The following is a 19,442-nucleotide window of genomic DNA, read 5'->3' as shown; positions in this document are numbered from 1 at the left end:
GCCATAGACTCATTAGGAGCACAGTAGGGAAACCCACATTTCTGACTTGTAGACTTCTGTTCTTTTCCCAGATGTTGTTAAAGAATAGAAAAAACAGAATGTATTATGCTGAAAAACTTGTTTCCTGTGTAAAATGAAGTGATTCACAGAACATATCAATTAGATAGATACCTAAAATCTCAACTGCTATACAAAAATCTTCCAATTCCATATTCTCTAATTGTCTTATATGCTGTATTACTTATCTATAGATTATGTAAAATTCCTAACTAAAATATTTTCGCCTTTTGGAAGTAACTATTTTCATGAGACTAGCTGACACTTGATTTAACTTATTATGTCATTCAATATTTTATTTTTCATTTGAAGAATAGTCTGTGTAGAAAGGAGTTTTTTGATACATGTTCATCCATTACCTCTAAAGATGGAGCTTGAGTACTATGAAGATCCAGAAAAATGATGTGCAACTAGACATCCAAAAACACAATGAGTAAAAGCAGGAATGTGTCTGTTGTATTAAAATAAAACAATTTTGCTCCTGATGTTCCAGACTTTGGGACCAGTCATATGCCATTTTGTTCACTACACACAGCAAGATACTGGAATTTGTTGTTACTACTATAGGCAAATAATTTGTCATGGACATTAAATCAATCCTTGATGAGCACCCTCAGAGCCTTGCACTTCCCTAAGAGTGATCAGCAAGATTTTTAGGATGGCTAATGTTTTGGTGACTGTTTTCATCACAGACTGGTCACAAAGATGAATGTGAATATATAAAAATGACAATGGCTTGGAGCAGGAAAAACCATGAGTTAGAAGTTGTATCTGGTTCTTATATCACCTTAACCACATTTTGACTGTGCAGTGTAAACTCTCTCTAGATTTCATGTGTTAGAAGACTGTGAAGTCTCCTATGGAGAAAGCTAATATATGGATGATAATGTTGTAAATACTCAAACAATAAAAATCCAGTGGCGCAGCAGTTGAGCACTGGGTTGCGAGGCTGCCCGCAGCCTCTGCAGCGCCGGTTCAATCCCCAGCTGCTCCCCGGCCACCGGAGGAGGGTCCCACATGGCGCACAGACCTCTCCTGTTGCCCGCTGCTCCCCTCAGCAGTGTACTTCTGTCCTTCTGCCTGCTCTGCTCCCCGCTCAGGCTCTGGTGGATTCTCTCGCCCTCCCGCACTTCTGACTGTACCCAGTGCTTGCATAAATAGACAAATAAATAAATAAACAAGCAAACAAACAAACAAATAAATAAATCTTTAAAAGAAAAAAAGAAATTCTTGTAATGCACACAAGCAGATCCAATGACTGATTTATTAGTTAAAAAGTTGGAGACAACACTTATCATATAGGGGGAAAAAATACCTGTGTACCTTCATTATTTACCTTAACTTTTAAAACTTACCTTATATTATACTTAGTTATGACACAATCAATAACATAATCTACTTATATCTATTGATACAATAGACTACACAAACACCAATCATAATCCCTGGAATGTAGTAAGTTCCCAATTAGCATTTGTTAAGTGTAACCAGTACATATAAAAATTATACAAGTAAATATATATATATAAATATATATAAGTAAAAGAGCAGGGAGAATATTCAGTTTCGTGCAAGAAGGTGATGAATTTTTGGTTAGATCATATTTTGTATTATGATGGGATATGAAAGGAGACATTCTCTTCTATTTAAATTAGCATCAACTTAATGCATATGCATGAAGAGAAAAAATAAGTAGAAAATAATTCTTAAGAGAGATCAGATAAGTGATAGAAAATGGTATTCAAGAAAAAGGTAAACAAATGTGACAAGGAGTAATGAAAGGTCTTTGGAAATATATATAAGTAATATTCAGAAGAAAATAAATTGATGCAAATTAAAACTTTAAAAAAAAATTACGTTGATTCATATACATGGGCTAATTACAGAACTTTTTTTTTTTAAGATTTATTTATGTATACAAGAACTGGGATACAGGCCAGAGGTGTGTGGGGGGCGGGCGAGAGGATTCACCAGAGAGAGAGTGGGGAACAGAATAGGCAGATTGACTGAAGTACACTGCTGAGGGGAGCAGCAGGAGAGTCAGGAGAGGTCTGATGCCCCATGCGGGTAGCTCCCTGGCCGGGGAGCAAACTGCTGTGGCTGCAGATAGCTTCATAGGTTGCATCTTAACCCCTTCTGCCACCAGGGAGGCCTAATTACAGAACTTTGATTTCACTTTCCTGTCAGCAATGTGGCTTGTCTCAGAGGACCAAGCACTTTGGAGCTAGCAAACTTGACTCTACTTTTACCACCTACAAGCTATAAGACCTTCAACCTTGGGCCTCCCTGGTGGCGCAGTGGGTTGAGTGCTGTGCTGTGAAGCTGTCTGCAGACTCCACAGTGCAGTTTCGATTCCTGGCTGGCCAGGGAGAATCCCACATGGGGTAACAGACCTCTCTTGCCTTGCCCGCTGCTCCCCTCAGCAGTGTTTTCAGTCCGTCTGCCTGTTCTGCTCTCCACTCTGTCTCTGGTGAATCCTCTCACCCTCCCGTGTCTCTGGCCTGTACCCCAGTCCTTGTATAAATAAAAATCTTTGAAAAAAAAAAAAAGACCTTCAACCTTAATTTAATTTCCTTCAAATGTGGGCGCAATAGTTAATTCCCAGTTATAAAAGGCTACAAATAGGTCAAACTCCATCCAATGTATTTATCAATCAAAAGACAGCTCAGGCCTGAGAGTGTACGTATGGATCTGAAAGCAAACACAACTTAGTAGGACAAACAAGCACATGAATAAATGCTGGTGTTCTCAGTTCTGGGTTATATTGTGTATGTGTGGGAAAGATGGGATGGGGTGCAGAACAGTGTGTCAACTCTGCTGAGCAGTAGAGAGACACATTGTAGAATGTTTCAAAGGAGGTATTTGGCCTCTAGAATATGTCTGGGAAAATGTTAGATATGAGGAGGATGGTCATTTGAGGGTGCACTCTTTTTAAGACAAAGAGCATTCCAAGTACTTAACTCGCCAGTGTCGAAAGTCTTAAGTATTAGCTGTGCTTTTCTCCTTTCTTACTTTCTACTGCAATTCTTGGAATTCCATGTGACTAGGCTCTCTAGCTGAGAAGGTGAAAGAACCAGGCAATGGCTATCTGTTCCAAATATTTTAGTCATGCTAGTGTTAGCAGCATGTTGCCTATGTAGCCAATAATATGGAAAGATGTGACCTGTTTGTTCTTAAGGGGAATACAATTGGTATTTTTTAAATGTCAGTCATCACCACCAGGTGATAATAATGGCTGGAAGCTACTGGTTGCTTCCAGTACTCTCCATGCAAGTAAAGATTACTTAAACATTACTCTCACAGAATAACAAAACTTTCCTTGCTTTCATAGGTCTTGATTATAAGATAATTCATTGTATTTGTCTTAGCAAAGTAAAAGGATGATTGCATGTTGTAAAAGGCTCTGTTTCTTTCAAATTTACATGCTAGGAGAAACTGGCTGACTCTGCATGTATAATCTTAAAAGAGTGAAATTTTATGAGCACTTCGTGGTAACTTTTGCATTTAAGTCACACTAAAATTTCAAGAGGGACATTATTAGAGCAATTTAGGAGAGTGTAATAAAGCAAACAGCTTAAAGTAGTGACAATTGTAGAGAGATCACTGAATATGTCTTTGTTTTAATCATGTGGACAAGGTCAATGGTAAGGAAGCGATCAGGGTTAGTAAGCATCATTGATTGTTAACCAAGATGAACATTTGGTATTTTCTAAACCAGTGGAAGACAAATGGTAAAGGAAAGGATAAAATAAGTTAGATGATAGATTTGCAACCAACAAGGTACTATATAGAAACAAATGGGAGTTTGGCAGATGAGGTTAGAGTGAAAATGCTGGGCTGGTCTCTACATGCTCACAACCAAATGATACTTGGATAAAGACAACAGTCCTTGGAGGACCATTGTTTGCACAAGGAAGAGCAGAAAGGGTAGGAAAAACTGAAATATTATTTTGTTTAGCATGTTGCTGGGGCATTCTAGAGAGTCAGTAGCAAAGAGCGGAACAGACACACACAAGGCATCAAGATAGGCTTTAGTTTGACTTCCGACTCCATGTTTGCAATCTGTTTATATCTGACAAATTATTTGAGTTCTCTGTATTTTGTTCTTCTTACATAGTAAGACAGCTGCAAGAATTAAATTAGATAATTCTATAATATCTGAGAATTCAATAATTCCAAAGTAATGGAATTCTGGGTGGATTTCTTTTTATTTTTTCTTATTTTTATTTCCATTGATGTTGTTTTTGCAATATATAGAAATATATTTTAATTTGCTATTGATCACTTAAGGTATATTATACTCATATGTACTCTGTGGTATTGACTATACGGCTAATTGAAGTGATAGAAATAACTATCCTTATTTGTACCTAACATCTCAAAGTAAATTTAAATCTGTCATATCATATTAGTTCATTTATTTAACAAACATGTACTTTTTACCATGTACCTGCCTCTGTTCTAAACACCGCATCCATAATAATCCCATGAGGAAGGTTCTGTTACTATCCCAGTATTACAGTTGAGAAACTTACATCCAGAGAGTTTTAAGAATCTTGTGCAAAGTCACAATGGTGTTTGCCGTGGAGCTGGGATTTGAACTCAGGCAGTCTGGCAACATGGCCCAGCTCCTGAATGCTATGCTGCCTTCCACTGGTCAGTCAAAATATGTTTATAGCATATTCTAAGATTAGATGGAAAATATTTTAACTTACTTTTTTTAATGAGGTAGCATTGGGTCACAACACTGTTAAAGATAATGGCCCTAGAATCAGATAGTCTAGATGCCATTTCAATGACAGGTATTTATTTACAACGCGAATTTGAGCAAATTTCTGAACCTCTGTGTACCTTAATTTTCTCATCTGTTAAATGCAACAGTTCATACCTCATAGAATTATAAGAAATAAGAACTGTAAACATATAAACTTAGAGAAGTGACTGAGGCATCTAAGTACTCAATAAATGTTAGATATTGTCATTTTTATTGCAGTCTTTTGTCACTATGCAACCAAAACAAAATATGGAATTACATTAAATTTTAAGGTTGCTATACAACTGTAAGTCCCATTTTTTAAGTTTTTTTGTTCAATGAGCAAGGTGAATTTTTATTACTTTTATAAGCCAGTGTTGCAAATTTGAAATCATGAACAAATTTAATTTTTAATAATTAAATATTAGTCCAATATTCCAAATTGTTGCTACTAAAATTATTTTAGAAAAAAAGTTCTTCATTTAAAAATAATACATTGTATTATAATGATATTTATGTTCTTAGACCTTGTGTCATATTCTAAGGGAGAAAATGCCTTTTTCCAATCATGTTTGTTTTTTTTCATGTATGCTTGTCACTTAAAACTTATTTGTAAATAATACATGTTGAAATAAAATTATAAGAAAATATTAATGGGCCACCCTGGTGGTGTAGGGGTTTAGTCTCAGCTCTATCATGCTATCACCCCTGTGGCCTGAGTTCCATCCTGGCCAGGAAGCTACCCACATATGGCTCAGCAGACCTCTCCTGTCTAACCAGCTACTCCCCTCAGCAGTGTATTTCAGTAGATCTGCCTGTTCTGCTCCCCATTCTGTCTCTGATGAATCCTCTCAACCCTCCCACACCTATGGCCTATACACCAGTTCTTCTATGAATAAATAAATCTTAAAAAAAAAGAAAATACTAGCCCCTTATTTGGTAAAGCAATATATGTTAGTGATGATTCTACTTATTACCGAAGAACAATTAAGGCATAATGTAATTCTCTCAAGATTGGTTCTTTTCTTGACAACAAGCCTGATGTGTGAATACATTGCAAATAAATGGTCTGTGTTTGGTTTTTCTTTCTTGCAGTCATTCCCAACACAGTACTGCAACCCGCCAGCCTTCGGTGACTCTACAAAGAGCCATCTCCTTGGAAGGGTAAGAGAAGAATAACGCAGAGCCTTCTCTTAAATTGTGCAGCCTCAGCACTTCAAGTACTGGGAAATTTCCCCTTTCAGTTCTCCTGCCTCACTCACTTTCTCTCATTCCTCTTAATACCTCTGAACCTTATGTGCCATGCACTGTGCTAGCTCCTAGATTTAACTGAGTGAGATAAGATCTCTTTCTCTTCCTTTCTTGTCTTGTCTAGAGGGAGCGACAGAAGTCCAAACACATACTTAGATGCAGTGTAAGCATCACAAGGGAAATTGTATGCTATAAGGAATTAAGTGAGGATCCAGGAAGGATACTCTGCATGAGATTTGGTTTAAAAGATGGGGAGCAGGTAAAGATAGTTTCAGAGAACTGGATGTGTGAAGACATTGTAAATAAATGGTCCGTGTTTGGTTTTAACTCAAGCTGAGAACTGAAGTATCTGTGGATAGTTGTCTGAGATGTATAGGAAGGAAAGTTTCTGAGCCTAAAAAAGAGCATGTACAAAAGCATAAACATTTACATGAGCAAGCATGGGGTACTGCAGGCCATTGAGCAATTCAAGGCTGTGCCATAAAGCGTGTGAGGAAGTGGGGCAAGACTTGAGAAGGAAGGTATTTTCTGGGGGTTTCCTTGTGGCTGACTTAGCTTTTGTATTCCTAAATTACCAAATCAGATAAAAGCTGGAGGGGTTGGGGGAGGAGTTAATATTTCCTTTACTTACCTTATAATTGCAACTGGTTCAATTGAGAATATTTAATTAGTTAATCTATAAAAAATAAATCATTTCATTTCTCCAGTATGTTACCCTCTGTGCTTTATTCAACCTATTTCCCAGTGAAAATTAGACTATTTTAATGGTATTTTGATTCAAATCTCCATTATATGTCATTTTCACATCAAGCCTTATGTTTTATTCAAGCTTCTATCCCTCCTTACAACATAATTAAGACTTGAGCTCCCCAAAAAACCTTCTGGAGCTGGTAGAGGTGTGGTCTTCTCTCTTGAGATGATCTTTCTTTCACTTAGAATTTTCCTCTGGTAGTACTGAGGCAAGTAGAAGGGAAAGGGAGCTGGCAGTTTCTTACCTTTCTACTTTGGCTGCCCCCTTTTGTTGGTTATCTCAGGTGATAACCAATACTTGTAGAAGTAGAGAACTGGACATCCGCTCACAGTATGAGCTTAAATAACAACTCTGGCCATGTGGTCCCCTGGGAGACACAGCTATCTCTTCACAAGTCCCCTAGCAGTAGCACTCCTCTTCTGATGCACGCCCTGTTCTGCCTGAGTAGGAGACCCTCACAAACTTATAGTCCCCTCTCTCATCTGTCTTTAGCAGCTACAAATGTGCGGGTTGCAGATAGGAGCAGCTTTCCTCTCCAAAACCTTTAGCCGGAATTTACCAGAGAGAGCTTATTCCCTCTCTCTATGTCTAATGGCATATTCTCTTCCCAGGGTTCTTTTGCAACCTCACTAGCAATAGGCCAAGTCATCAACCTCCATAGCTAAGTAGATGTCCACTTGGATGGGAGATATTAGTCCTTCCTTTCTATCACAGCGTAGATTTCATCAACACTTCATGGCATATATCCTTTCGTGGCTTCAGCTAAGGAAACCCACTGAATGTCTCCAACTCACAGTGGGGGTGAGTGAAAGGAATGTCATCTCTCCTGTTTCCCCCAAAGGATAACTCCTCTTGCCCATCCTCCTCTTGTATTTTGATGGTGTAGTACATCAAATCATTTAGTTCCAGTTCCGCTAGTAAATAAGAAAAGAAAGCAAAACAAAAAACAGAAAGTGAGAGATGGTAGGATATATGAACTTAACTCTGGGCAATTAAGTCATTTTTTTCTCAACTGAATACCTTCCATCATTCTAACATTTGTTCTGTTCCTTAAAAAAAAAAACCACAAGTTCTCAACCAACAGTTCATAACAGTTGGTTCTGTAATAAAACACGGGGTGGACTAGATTATGGATCTTAGCCAGACTTTGAGTTTAAATCTGGCTCAGGCACTTTTTAATCTTTGAAACAGAAATTACTGGGATTCTTTGTGCTTCATTTTCCTTTTCTATAAAGTGGAGATAGGTATTGTATTTCCTTAGAGGTATATGTGTGTGTGCAAGGACAGTCAGAAATTGGTGTCTCTACTATGCTTTGAAGAGCATATATACAAGTAATAATAATTTGTGAGAGTAATCCTAATTATTGTTTGAGTCAGCTTCACTGCTAAGTTAATATTTATATTTTAAATTTTTAATTACCAAGATTATGGTTTAGTACTTAGTAAACATGTTTACAAATAAACTTTTCTACATATTGGCTTATCTTCAATTCCCTAAGAAAAAACTTAGGGCCAGAATAAGAATGCTCCTACATTTCAGATACACAGAACTTGGAAAAGTTAAGACAAAGACACAACTTGAACACACAAGAGGAAATAGTCTCCCCCACCTCTGAACAATCTGCACTTGAATTTGAGAATGTTTCTCAGGTGCCTGCAGTGCCATTTTGTGGGTTCTTGTGACTGTACCCATCATATCCCTCTTCAATTTCCTCTTTCTGGGAAGTGTCACAGTTTAAAACAATTCCACAAAACTCAGCTGCTGGTCATAACCTTCAAGAGACTGTTACCAGTTTTGAATTCTTTTTTTTAAATTTTATATATTTTTTACATCGTTCTTCTTTTCTTGTACAATGTATGCTTTCTCATCTCGGTTATAGTCCCCGTGAAATTCCCACAGTCCATTCACCCGTGTTCCATCACCATAGTCCCTTGTGCTCTTCCCACCCCTGTTTTGATCCTACTCTCTTCCCCCCCACCCTGAAGAACATCTCTGGTTTATAGTTGCTTGTTGATTTTGATTTTAACTTTATTATAATTACTTCCCCCCCCCACCCGATCCCAACATTTCTCTTACAAGTGAACCATCCTGTGTTTTTCTTTTTCTTTCTGGCTTATTTCAATTCTGCATACTAAATAGGATATGTGGAAAGGGTCCAGGAAAGGACAGAACAGTTAGCAAAAGAAAGGGACATCATTCTATCAAGAAAACATTACTGAGTTAAGATTCTGTGCTGTGGAAAAAGAACTTCATCAGTGCTAATGAAATTACATTCAAAATATGCAACCAATTAAGAATAAAAATAGGGCAAAGTCATGACTATTCTATTCCTAGCCTTTCTGAGAATCAAGGTTTAGAATTTTTTGATTCTCAGAAAGATTAAGTAATGGCACTTCCAATGACATGTATATAGAAAGTAATACAGACTAGATTTGCAGTCAAGTTGGAATCCCTTGTGCAGATCCATTCCTGTAACAGTATTGAAAAACTGTACTGAACTGCAGAGCACTGGTAACACCATTCATAAAGCACATTCAGGCTAAATTAGACATAGTGAAGAATTCCCTAGAGTAGGGCCTCCCTGGTGGCCCAAGGGGTTAAGCACCGCACTATGAAGAAATTGCAGCCTCTGCAGCATGAGTTCGATCCCCGGCTGGCCAGGGAGCAACCCACATAGCACAGCAGACCTCTCCTGACTCACCCGCTGCTCCCCTCAGCAGTGTATTTCAGTCAATCTGCCTGTTCTTTTCCCCACTCTGTCTCTGGTGAATCCTGTCTTTCCCCACATCTCTGGCCTGTACCCCAGATCTTGTATGCATAAATAAATAAATCTTAAAAAAAAAAATAAAAGAATTCCTTACGGTAAAAAGTGATAAAGAACAAGAACTGACTCTAAGCCTAGGAATCACTAAATAGAATTAACCTAACAGTTGGGATGGCTGTTGAGGTCCACATGCTTGTGAAGAGTCCAAGGTGTTGTTCTGGTAGACTGAGAGTGTGAGGCTAAGCTCACCACTTGCCCCTACTTGACTTCCTGTTCCTTGGCAGGGTGCAGAGTGCCTACTAGTCTACATTTTGTTCATCACACAAAATAGACTTATTCCAGCTATGCTAAATAATGGGATTTTCTTTGCAAACTATTTCTCCCCTTTTTCTGTCTTCTTGCTAACCAAAAATTATTAGTCATTTGCTATAAGCATTTCTTAGTATTTTGCACTGTTTTTCATGTGAGAGAAACAACCTCTGTAGTAAATGCAATCACTGATTCTGACTTCATAACAAAAGAGTGACTCCTTTTCCGAAAAACAAAAAATGGCATTCTCTGCTATGCACTATTGTTCCAACTGGTATAAGTCATTTGTCTCATATCCAGAAAACAAAGCACTATGAAAAAATATGCTATTTCCTTCAGTCATGAAAGAAAACTTACTGTGGAATCAAAGAAGTAGATTTCAATCCTGGCCTCTGCATCTGTTGTTACTAATCTTAAACAGGACCCTTTACCTCCCTAAGCATAGGATTTCCTCAACCCAAGTACAGAGTAGCACAGAACTCACCAATTTTTTTGTAAAAATAGCAAGTATATGTTAGAACCTTCATAAATTCTAGTTGGCTATACATGTAGTCTAAGTGTTCTGGAAAAACAAAACTTTTATTTTTACATCCTAGATTAATTTGAAGACCCTTTGAACACTGGGGTTTATACATGAATACATATACAAATGCATACATACACACATGCATACATACATACATGCATACATACATACACACATCCATATATATGTCAAATATTTCTAGATATAAATGTTTGAAGTAGAAATCATTTTGCATTATCAGAATATTTAGAAGCCTCTACCTCAGTTATTTTCTGCAAAACCCAGAGCAATGAAGCTCATTAAGTTGACTGGCCATCAAATAGGGAGATAAAGTGGTATACAATCATAGCTACAGAATTCATAGTGGCAAAGTTGTTTTTCATTTGCATAGGCCAATGGGTCTTTAGCAGGTTTCCCATTAAGATGTGATATAACTGAGTATAGGCAATTAGCTGAAATTGGATATTTCATTATTTCAAAATTCTCCTTCCTAATGTTTTTGTGAAAGACAGTTACAATGGGATATTTTTAAAATGAATGCAATTTAAAAGCCCACGTGTTTATATATATTTCACCTAAGTTGCTATTTATTTGACATAAAATAAGTGAATATATTTTAGATTTCCAGTAAATTTGAACCATGAAGAAAATAAAATTGCCTAATTAAGCATCTACCTGGAGTTACTGCTGTTTTTTAAATTGATATCTGAATCATCTATAACTAAGCCAGACATAACGAGGCTGAATAAGATCCCCATTAACAGTGTGAGTTCCTTGTTATGATAGACGTAACCCACCCCTTAATCTACTCTTCCTCCTGAGACTTCATTAAAAGGAAGTTGGACTACAAAAGGGACAGTCCTATGATGGTCAAACACATGGGCAGGGCATCAAAAGTCAAAAGAAGCCATCGCTCTTCTGGGTGACAAAAAGCAGATGGAAGGGTGCTGAGCACCCAGCTCCCCTACCAGGTGCTGTGTGACTCCAGAGGCACCTTGTATGTCCCAGTCCATCTGAATGTATCTTCTGCAATTGTGTTCTGGGTTGCCACCCACAAAAACCACACCACCATGCAGCACCATTGTATTGAGGGGCCTACAGCTCACAGAAGAACAGATCTGCATAGAGATTTCAAGACAGTGACAGCAGATGGGATTGAGGGTAGAATCTGAGAATAGAACTAAAGAACACCCCCCGCCACCCCCCAGCAAACGTACTCTGCTTACAGAACAGCTGCCAGGCAAGTAACTCACCACCAGTCAGGAAACCAAAGTTCTTCCCTAAAGAAACAGAATTAACCTTCTGAGGAACTTATCTAAGTTGGTTGGAGTATTGTCCCCCATAGAAAACCCTGCACATGCATCAGTTTGCTCATCTAACCTGAAATCTTTCAATGAAAAAGTTTTTCCTGGGCCTCCCTGGTGGCGCAAGGGATTAAGACACAACCTATGAAGCTATCCACAGCCACCACAGCATGAGTTCCATCCCCGGCCAGGAAGCTACCCACATGACACAGCAGACCTCTCTTGTCTCCCTGCTGGTCCCTCAGCAGTGCATTTCAGTCAGTCTGCCTGTTCTGTTCCCTGCTCTGTCTCTGATGAATTCTCTCAGCCCCCACACCTCTGGCCTGTACCCCAGTTCTTGTATGCATAAATAAATGAAGCTTAAAAAAAAAGAAAAAGCTTTTCTTTTACAAATGACACATCCTGTAGTCTTTTTACTACTGCACTCTTAAATATGAATGGATCAAGTTACCTAAAAATTGACAGAAACAAGATTAAAACACAAACACACACACAGATATGACTATTCTCAAGGAAAGAGGTAATTCTGGGAGCAAAATAGAATTTAGGAAATCACTCTAGTTCAAGGATATTTTTGGCATCTGGAGATAACCACTAGAATTAAAACAAATGTTTAAAAGTGATTGTTTCTGAGCAGGCAAATACAATCCTCAGGTGGTGCCACAAATTGAATTTTAAGGAATATATTTGAAACTAGCAGAGGTTAAAAAAGAAAAATATAAAATCTAGAAGTACTTTGCTAACACTACAAAGACTAAATAACTTCAGCTACTCAAATAGCCTCTTTTCATCCAATAGAGGGTATACATTTTGATTTATCTTACCTTAGAGGATCATTTGAAAAATTATTTAACAATATAGATCAGAATTTTCTAATAACAAATGTTTCATATCAATGAAAGAGCTGCACTCGAAGGTGTTGACATGCAAGCTGCCCAATGCCAGTAGCACTTAACACAAATCCAGAAGGCCATCTCCTGGGATATTATAAAAGGAATTCTTTTTTTTTTTTTTAAGGATTTATTTATTTATTTATTTATTTATTTATTTATTTATTTATTTATTTATTTATACGAGCACTGGGTATGGTCAGAAGCGCGGGAGGGTGAGAGAATTCACCATAGCCAGAGTGGGGAACAGAACAGGCAGACTGACGAAGTACACTGCTGAGGGGAGCAGCGGGCGGCAGGAGAGGTCTGTGCGCCATGTGGGACACTCGCCCAGTGGCCGGATATCAAACCGGCGCTGAAGAGGCTGCAGGCAGCTTCGCAACCCAGCGCTCAACTGCTGCGCCACTGGGGAGGCCCATAAAAGGAATTCTTTTTTTTTTTTAATAATAAATTTTATTTTTATATTCCCCATACAATTGCAACCCCCTTATTTTGACCCTAATCCCTCCCCTCCCGTCCCCTACTCCCCATATTGTGTCTCTGGTTCATAGTTTTTTGTTGATTTTGATTTTCACTTTCTTATAGTTATTCATTTTCCTGGTCCCTTATTTAAGTTTTCTAGATTCCTGCTATGACTGGATCAAGAAGATGTGGTACATATATACCATGGAATATTACTCAGCATTCAAAAAAGATAAACATAAAAGGAATTCTTTAGGGGGTAAATAGTTTGTCTAATTGATCCGAACCAAAAATCTCTCCCAAATCCAGAAATTTGTGAGTATCCAAAGAACCAAAAAGTGGTCTTCTCTATAACCAAGTACATGGAAAGGAACCCATTCTTGTAGGTTAACTGATCTGCGGTGGCACAGGCCTGTCTTTGCCAGGATAACCTTGGACCTTGGTTTGGCACAAAAGACTCTGCCCACACTCTGAGACTACTCCAGGCTCTCAAGATCATGGCACCACTGAGACCAGAGAGCCTCTGTTGTTTCCTTTTTTGGCAAGAACCAGAGTCTTTCCAGGGAACACTCTGGGAGCAGGAACTTGACTCGACTCATTTACTCTCTTTCTGTCTGCCCAATTATTTCTGCCTGTGTGGGAGCTTACTTATAGCTAATCTGCTTTAGATTCCACAGGATGATACTGACTTAAAACAGTCTCCTTAATCTACATGCCCATATATTCTACAATATATGGTCATAGTAAAAAGTGGAAGCATCTTAGTCTTTTTTTTTAAGATTTATTTATTTATGCATACAAGAACTGGGGTACAGGCCAGAGATGTAGGGGGTGAGAGGATTCACAAGAGACAGAGCAGGGAACAGAACAGGCAGATCTACTGAAATACACTGCTGAGGGGAGCCATGGGCGAGACAGGAGAGGTCTGCTGTGCCATGTGTGTAGCTCCCTGGCTGGGGATGGAACTCATGCTGCAGAGGCTGTGGATAGCTTCACATGCTGTGCTTAACACCTTGTGCCACCAGGGAGGCTCACGTCTTAGTCTTAACAGTCAGGAGACCCAGTTTTAGGTTTATGTCTGACATCTCTTACTGTATGATACTGAGCAGATCTCTTCCCTTGCATACAAAGTGATGAAATGAGTTAAACAACAGTGTCTTAGATTCTTTCCATATCTAACTTAGTTTTCGGTTTTGCAGGATGTCAAAGTCTGACTTCGGGACTTATTCGGGTCCAGGACTGCTGTCCCTTTGGGCAGTGGCTTTCGTGCGCATGCACAGACCCAGCCATCTTTCAGAATTTGTAGTGTGAATGCTCAGCTTCCTCCCACAGACTTCTGCACCTGATCCTGAATGTGGGGCTAAGTGATATTTCCTAGAGAAATCAAGGGGCCCGGTATACTGAGAAATACCAGGACCTGAAGGAGAAATGTTATTCAGGGTATTAGTTGTGGGGATCAGTGGTCAAAAATTGAACTTCTGTCTACCAGAGAAACTGACCTTACCAAATCAGATAGGCAAGTAAAGTAGAGAGAATTTTTGTATTTTTTGAATATATTAAAACAGTGTGCTTAGTAGTCATCTTTATTTTCCTGTCCTGTCATGTGAAAAGTTTATTTAGAGAAAATATAGGAAAATTAAAATGATAATAGCTATTTGATATTTAGAAATGCTTGAAAAATGTCATCCCCACCCCAAAAAAAAAAAAAAAATGTTTTCTTATGATTTACAGTTCAATAAAGACAGACAAACCTCTTGGGTGAGAAAGCTCTGGATAAGAGTTCCAACCTCACTTTTACAACTAGGTCACCTGGTGAGGGATCCTACCTGCTTGGAATAAGGGGATTTATAGACCCCCTCCTGCCATCCCTGTAGGGGAGAGGAACTTTCAGAGCTTAACCCTCAGGGGATACACTGGGGGCCAGCATAGAACCCCAGTGCACCACCTTGTGTTTTGATTTGATTTCTGCTCATACCCACTTCTGCTTCTAGGTGGGCTGGCAGTTCATTTATCTGAGCCCTATTTCTGTTGGCCTACTGCTGCTTTTTTTCCAGTGGATAAGACGTCCTTTTCTAGGACTTGTAATCTTTTTCCCTCACATGTGTAGAGCTGAAAATATAAAAGGTGTCATCACCATGAACTTTAAGGATTGCCAAATACTAATCAGTGCTGAAAAATGCTGAGGCTGCAGAGAGCTAGGGCATATTTAAGGGCTACCAGTACACAGAATTCTAACCTTCTTACAGGAACTGGATTTCTAATGCCATCTGCTGTTGAAATTACAAATGTTTAAAGACAGTGTTCAATAGCTTATATAGTAGAGAGTTTTCAAATTAGAATTTTAAGTAAAACAGTAAAAAAAGATTTGGGAAGATGACATTGAGATTTTAGATTTACCATTCTCCAGGTAAAGACATATAGACATCAACTGTTGCCATCATTATTATTCCCTAAAAAAAAAAATGCTTCCTTAAAAGAGAGAAAATAGGAAAGTCATTAAATAAAAATTATTGTGCACTCCATCATAAAAGCAGGCAGTTCAGAGATAGACTTTAAAGTTGAAAACTTATATCTTCTTTATTCAAATGCTAAAAATATAACATTAATTATTACATAATTAATAGTATCAGATAAGTCACTATTCTTTCTTACCTCCTGGGTACTATATGTTTTGTTATTACAAGCTGATAAATTTGGAAGCCTAAGTGAGGCATTGAAATTCAGTGCCAATCTCAGTATGATTTGGGGGATTTGTACGGTTTCTCTTATCATAGTAAAAAGAAAAACCACATTTTTCATGTAAGAAAGTTAACAATGGGGCCTCCCCGGTGGCACAGTGGTTGAGCACCGGGTTGCGAAGCTACCCGCGACCTCTGCGGCGCTGGTTCGATCCCCGGCTGCTCCCCGGCCACCGGAGGAGGGTCCCACATGGCGCGCAGACCTCTCCTGCCGCCCGCTGCTCCCCTCAGCAGTGTACTTCGGTCCTTCTGCCTGCTCTGCTCCCCGCTCTGGCTCTGGTGAATTCTCTCACCCTCCCACACTTCTGACTGTACCCAGTGCATGAATAAACAAACAAACAAACAAATAAAAATAAATAAATAAACATGCCTCTATTAAAAAAAAAGTTAACAAAAGTAGAATGACCACCTAGTTTGATTTTGTTTACGAATGAATTTGGATTAGAAGTAGTGAAAATATACTCATACTGTTGGCGTCTTTTTCACCCTTCAGGATGAGGACAAAACCTGAAAGTGAACGTCAGCAGGAGTCTGGTTATCAAAAGCTAGGGGACTTTTCTATTCAGTGGACTTGCACATGGAGGCTGCCGAGTGCCAAGTCGCTGGGTTTATCTTAGAGAGATGCCACAGAAGCAAGGGGGATTTTGATTCAGGGAATTCCCATAAACAGTCCTTATTGCCTGGGCAATAAGTGCCAACATGATTACTTTTCATCATCTCATGTGTCTTCCTTGGAAATCATTTTAGTTTTTAATAAATTAGTTTAATAAAGGCTTTAATGTAAATTGTTAAAAAAAAAAACTTCCTTTTCAGAATCACATAATTAAATATACTTGAAACAGTGTGCTACAAAATATTCAACTAGAAAATTGCTCCTTTTAACCAATGCAAGTAATTATTAATGTTAACAATAATACAGTCTCTATGATCTTGATTGAGAGGACACTGAGGAGCTAGTTAGCCAAGAAGGAATAAAAGAAGCATCTGTTATAACTATTAGGTTAGTGAAAATAAATACAGAAAACATTGTTTCATAGTCAACATTTAGTTGGCCGTTTTGTCATAAAGACTTATCAGTACAAGGTTCCTAATTTTAATCCTAGCAACAACTTCCTCCTTCAATTTACATCATTATTCATGGGGCTTCCCTGGTGGCCTAGAGGTTAAAGTCTCAGTGCTATCAGCTATCACCAGCCACTGCAGCCTGAGTTTGATCCTGGGACAGTGAATTGATCCACATAAGGTGCAGCAGACCTCTCCTGTCTCGCCCACTGCTCCCCTCAGCAGTGTATTTCAGCAGATCTGCCTGTTCTTCTCCCCACTCTGTCTCTGGTGAATCCTCTCACCCCCTGCATCTCTGGCCTGTACCCCAGTTCTTCTACACAAAAATGAATAAAAAAATTATGTCATTATTCCTCTTTAAATGGCGCCCTCTTTCTAGTCTCTTTCCTAGAATTTAGATGGCTCTTGCTGACACTAATCTGTTTATGATCAATTAAAAAATTCAACTGGGGATATAATGGTGAGCCATGCTGATATTACCTCTGCCCTCACTCTGGTGTGAAGAAGCAGACAGTAATCAAACAATCATGTGAACAGATATAAATATGTAACCTGTGCTAAGTGCTGTAAAAAAGTGACTCATGATGTCCTAACTGAAGTTGGGGGTGGGGGTGGCAAAGAAAAGACCACCATCAATGGCTGCATAAGCAATGATCACAAATCTGAGTGTCTTTCTGAGATGAGCACAGGCTCAAGCTACATATATTCAGTGGAGCTTGCCATTTCCAAATGATAAGGAGGCTGATTTGTGGTTGACTCTGTGTCCTCTGGAGGGACCATCTGATGAAGGCTTCGAGTTCCTTATCAGAGCTACATGGCCTCTGCACAGATGTGATTTTCTAGATCTAATCTCTGATCTATTTGATTGTTCCATTGTGTTTTGTTTGCTGTGTGCATTTGCTTACTTATCTGCCTGTGTACCAGAATTTTGTTTTTTTTTAATATTTTATTTTATATAATTCTTAGATCATTTTTCATTTTTGCACAATGTATGCATTTTCATTTTGGTTACAGTCCCCATACAATTGCACCCCCCCCTTATTTTGACCCTAGTCCTTCTTCTCTCCGCCCCTCCCTCCATCGTAGTGTGTCTCTGGTTTATAGCTAGCTGCTTGTTGATTTTTGATTTTTACTTTATTATAATTAGTCTTTTTCCTGGTACCTTATTTAGGTTTTCTAAACTCCTGCTATGAGTGAAACCATCCGGTATTTTTTCTTTTTCTTCCTGACTTATTTCGCTGAGCATGATCCCTTCCAGCTCCATCCATGTTGCTGCAAATTACATGAGTTTATCTTTTTGATGGCTGAGTAATATTCCATTATATATATTCACCACATCTTCTTGTTCCAGTCACCTATTTTTGGGCACGTGGGTGGTTTCCATAGCTTAGCTATTGTAAACAGTGCTGCTATAAACATAGGGGTGCAGGCGCCCTTTTGAATTAATGTTTCTGTGTCATTTGGTACCAGAATTTTGAAATCCTTCCTTTCACTGATATTTCCTACCCATCTTCTCACCCAATTCCTTTTCCTGACTTTTCTTATTGGCTATATTTTTTTCCTTCTCCCTCCTATCTCCACAAACTTCCCCCTCCTCTTCTTTTTACTCTTTTCAAAAATGCATTAAAGTTGCAAATACTATATATAGGCTTCACGGATGCAGCATTATAGTTTAGCATCTCTAGATGCTACGTTATGATCCCCATCAAAAGTCTAGTTTTCTCCACCATGCACTTGACCCCAGTACCTGATTTGCCCACTCTTATCCCCTTCCCCCATGAGTATCACATTCATTTCTTTCCTTTTTTTCTTTTTCTGTTTACCCTGAAGATACTAGGTTTATGTTTGTACAGTACATTACAATTTATAAAGTCATCTTGTGGATATTTGTCCCTTTAATTTTTATGAGGAAGGCTGGATAAGGATCACTTACCCTACTTTACAGACAGGACTTAAGTAACTGGCTTGTCTAAATCATGTGTCTGGGAAGTTTAACTGTAACCCAGATACCTAGCTCCGGCCCCATACTCTCACCATAGACCATTCGACCTCAACAAAAGATGTCAAAGACATCCCAGCCACATCATTTTAGTCTCATTGACGGAGGAGATCCTTCCTATCTTGTTTATTATTCACAAACATGAGTCCAGACAGAAGACATAGGGAGGTTTTATGGTTATTTGTTCATCACGTGAGTACAGTTTCATTCTCATGTGATGAATATTTACTGGATGTTGCATTTGACCTTGAACTGAATCACTTATATAGAATGATTTTCATTATGTCTTTACCTTTCCTTGTTGTGACCTGGGAAGTGGCACGTCTGCGGAGATTAGGGAATGAAGAAGATTGCTCTGGGCATCATTTTTCAGCTTTAATTAGTTTATTCATCTTGAGACATCCATCTTTATATAGCCAAACTGAATCTGCTGTTTCTCTCTGCATATATTGCTAGTTCCTCAGAGGCCCTCAAATTCCATTAGGATTTCTGTTTACTTCCTCTTCTGGCCAATTATAAGAGAGTTTAAAGAAAGAACACATCCATATCCCAAGCCGTAGGCCAGATGCCCCTCT

The 19,442-nt window shown here is 38.6% G+C and overlaps 1 protein-coding gene across 18 annotated transcripts in view; it reads left to right on the top strand.

Moving 5' to 3' along the window:
* The window catches only part of DLG2 (discs large MAGUK scaffold protein 2), a gene marked incomplete at both ends in the record, with an annotated part of 1,956,162 nt that overhangs the window by 1,531,208 nt on the left and 405,512 nt on the right, over positions 1-19,442 (top strand). For all 18 annotated transcript variants that reach the window (XM_084247148.1, XM_084247146.1, XM_084247145.1 and 15 more), the window contains one exon: positions 5,906-5,974. In XM_084247148.1, the coding sequence (XP_084103274.1) occupies positions 5,906-5,974 (69 nt within the window). The remainder of the gene's footprint in view (positions 1-5,905; positions 5,975-19,442) is intronic.

This window comes from Talpa europaea, assembly GCF_964194135.1.
Source record: "Talpa europaea genome assembly, chromosome: 1".
NCBI lineage: Eukaryota > Metazoa > Chordata > Mammalia > Eulipotyphla > Talpidae > Talpa > Talpa europaea.
Note: the sequence above shows the minus strand (reverse complement) of the source record. Positions and strands in the feature narration are given on the sequence as shown.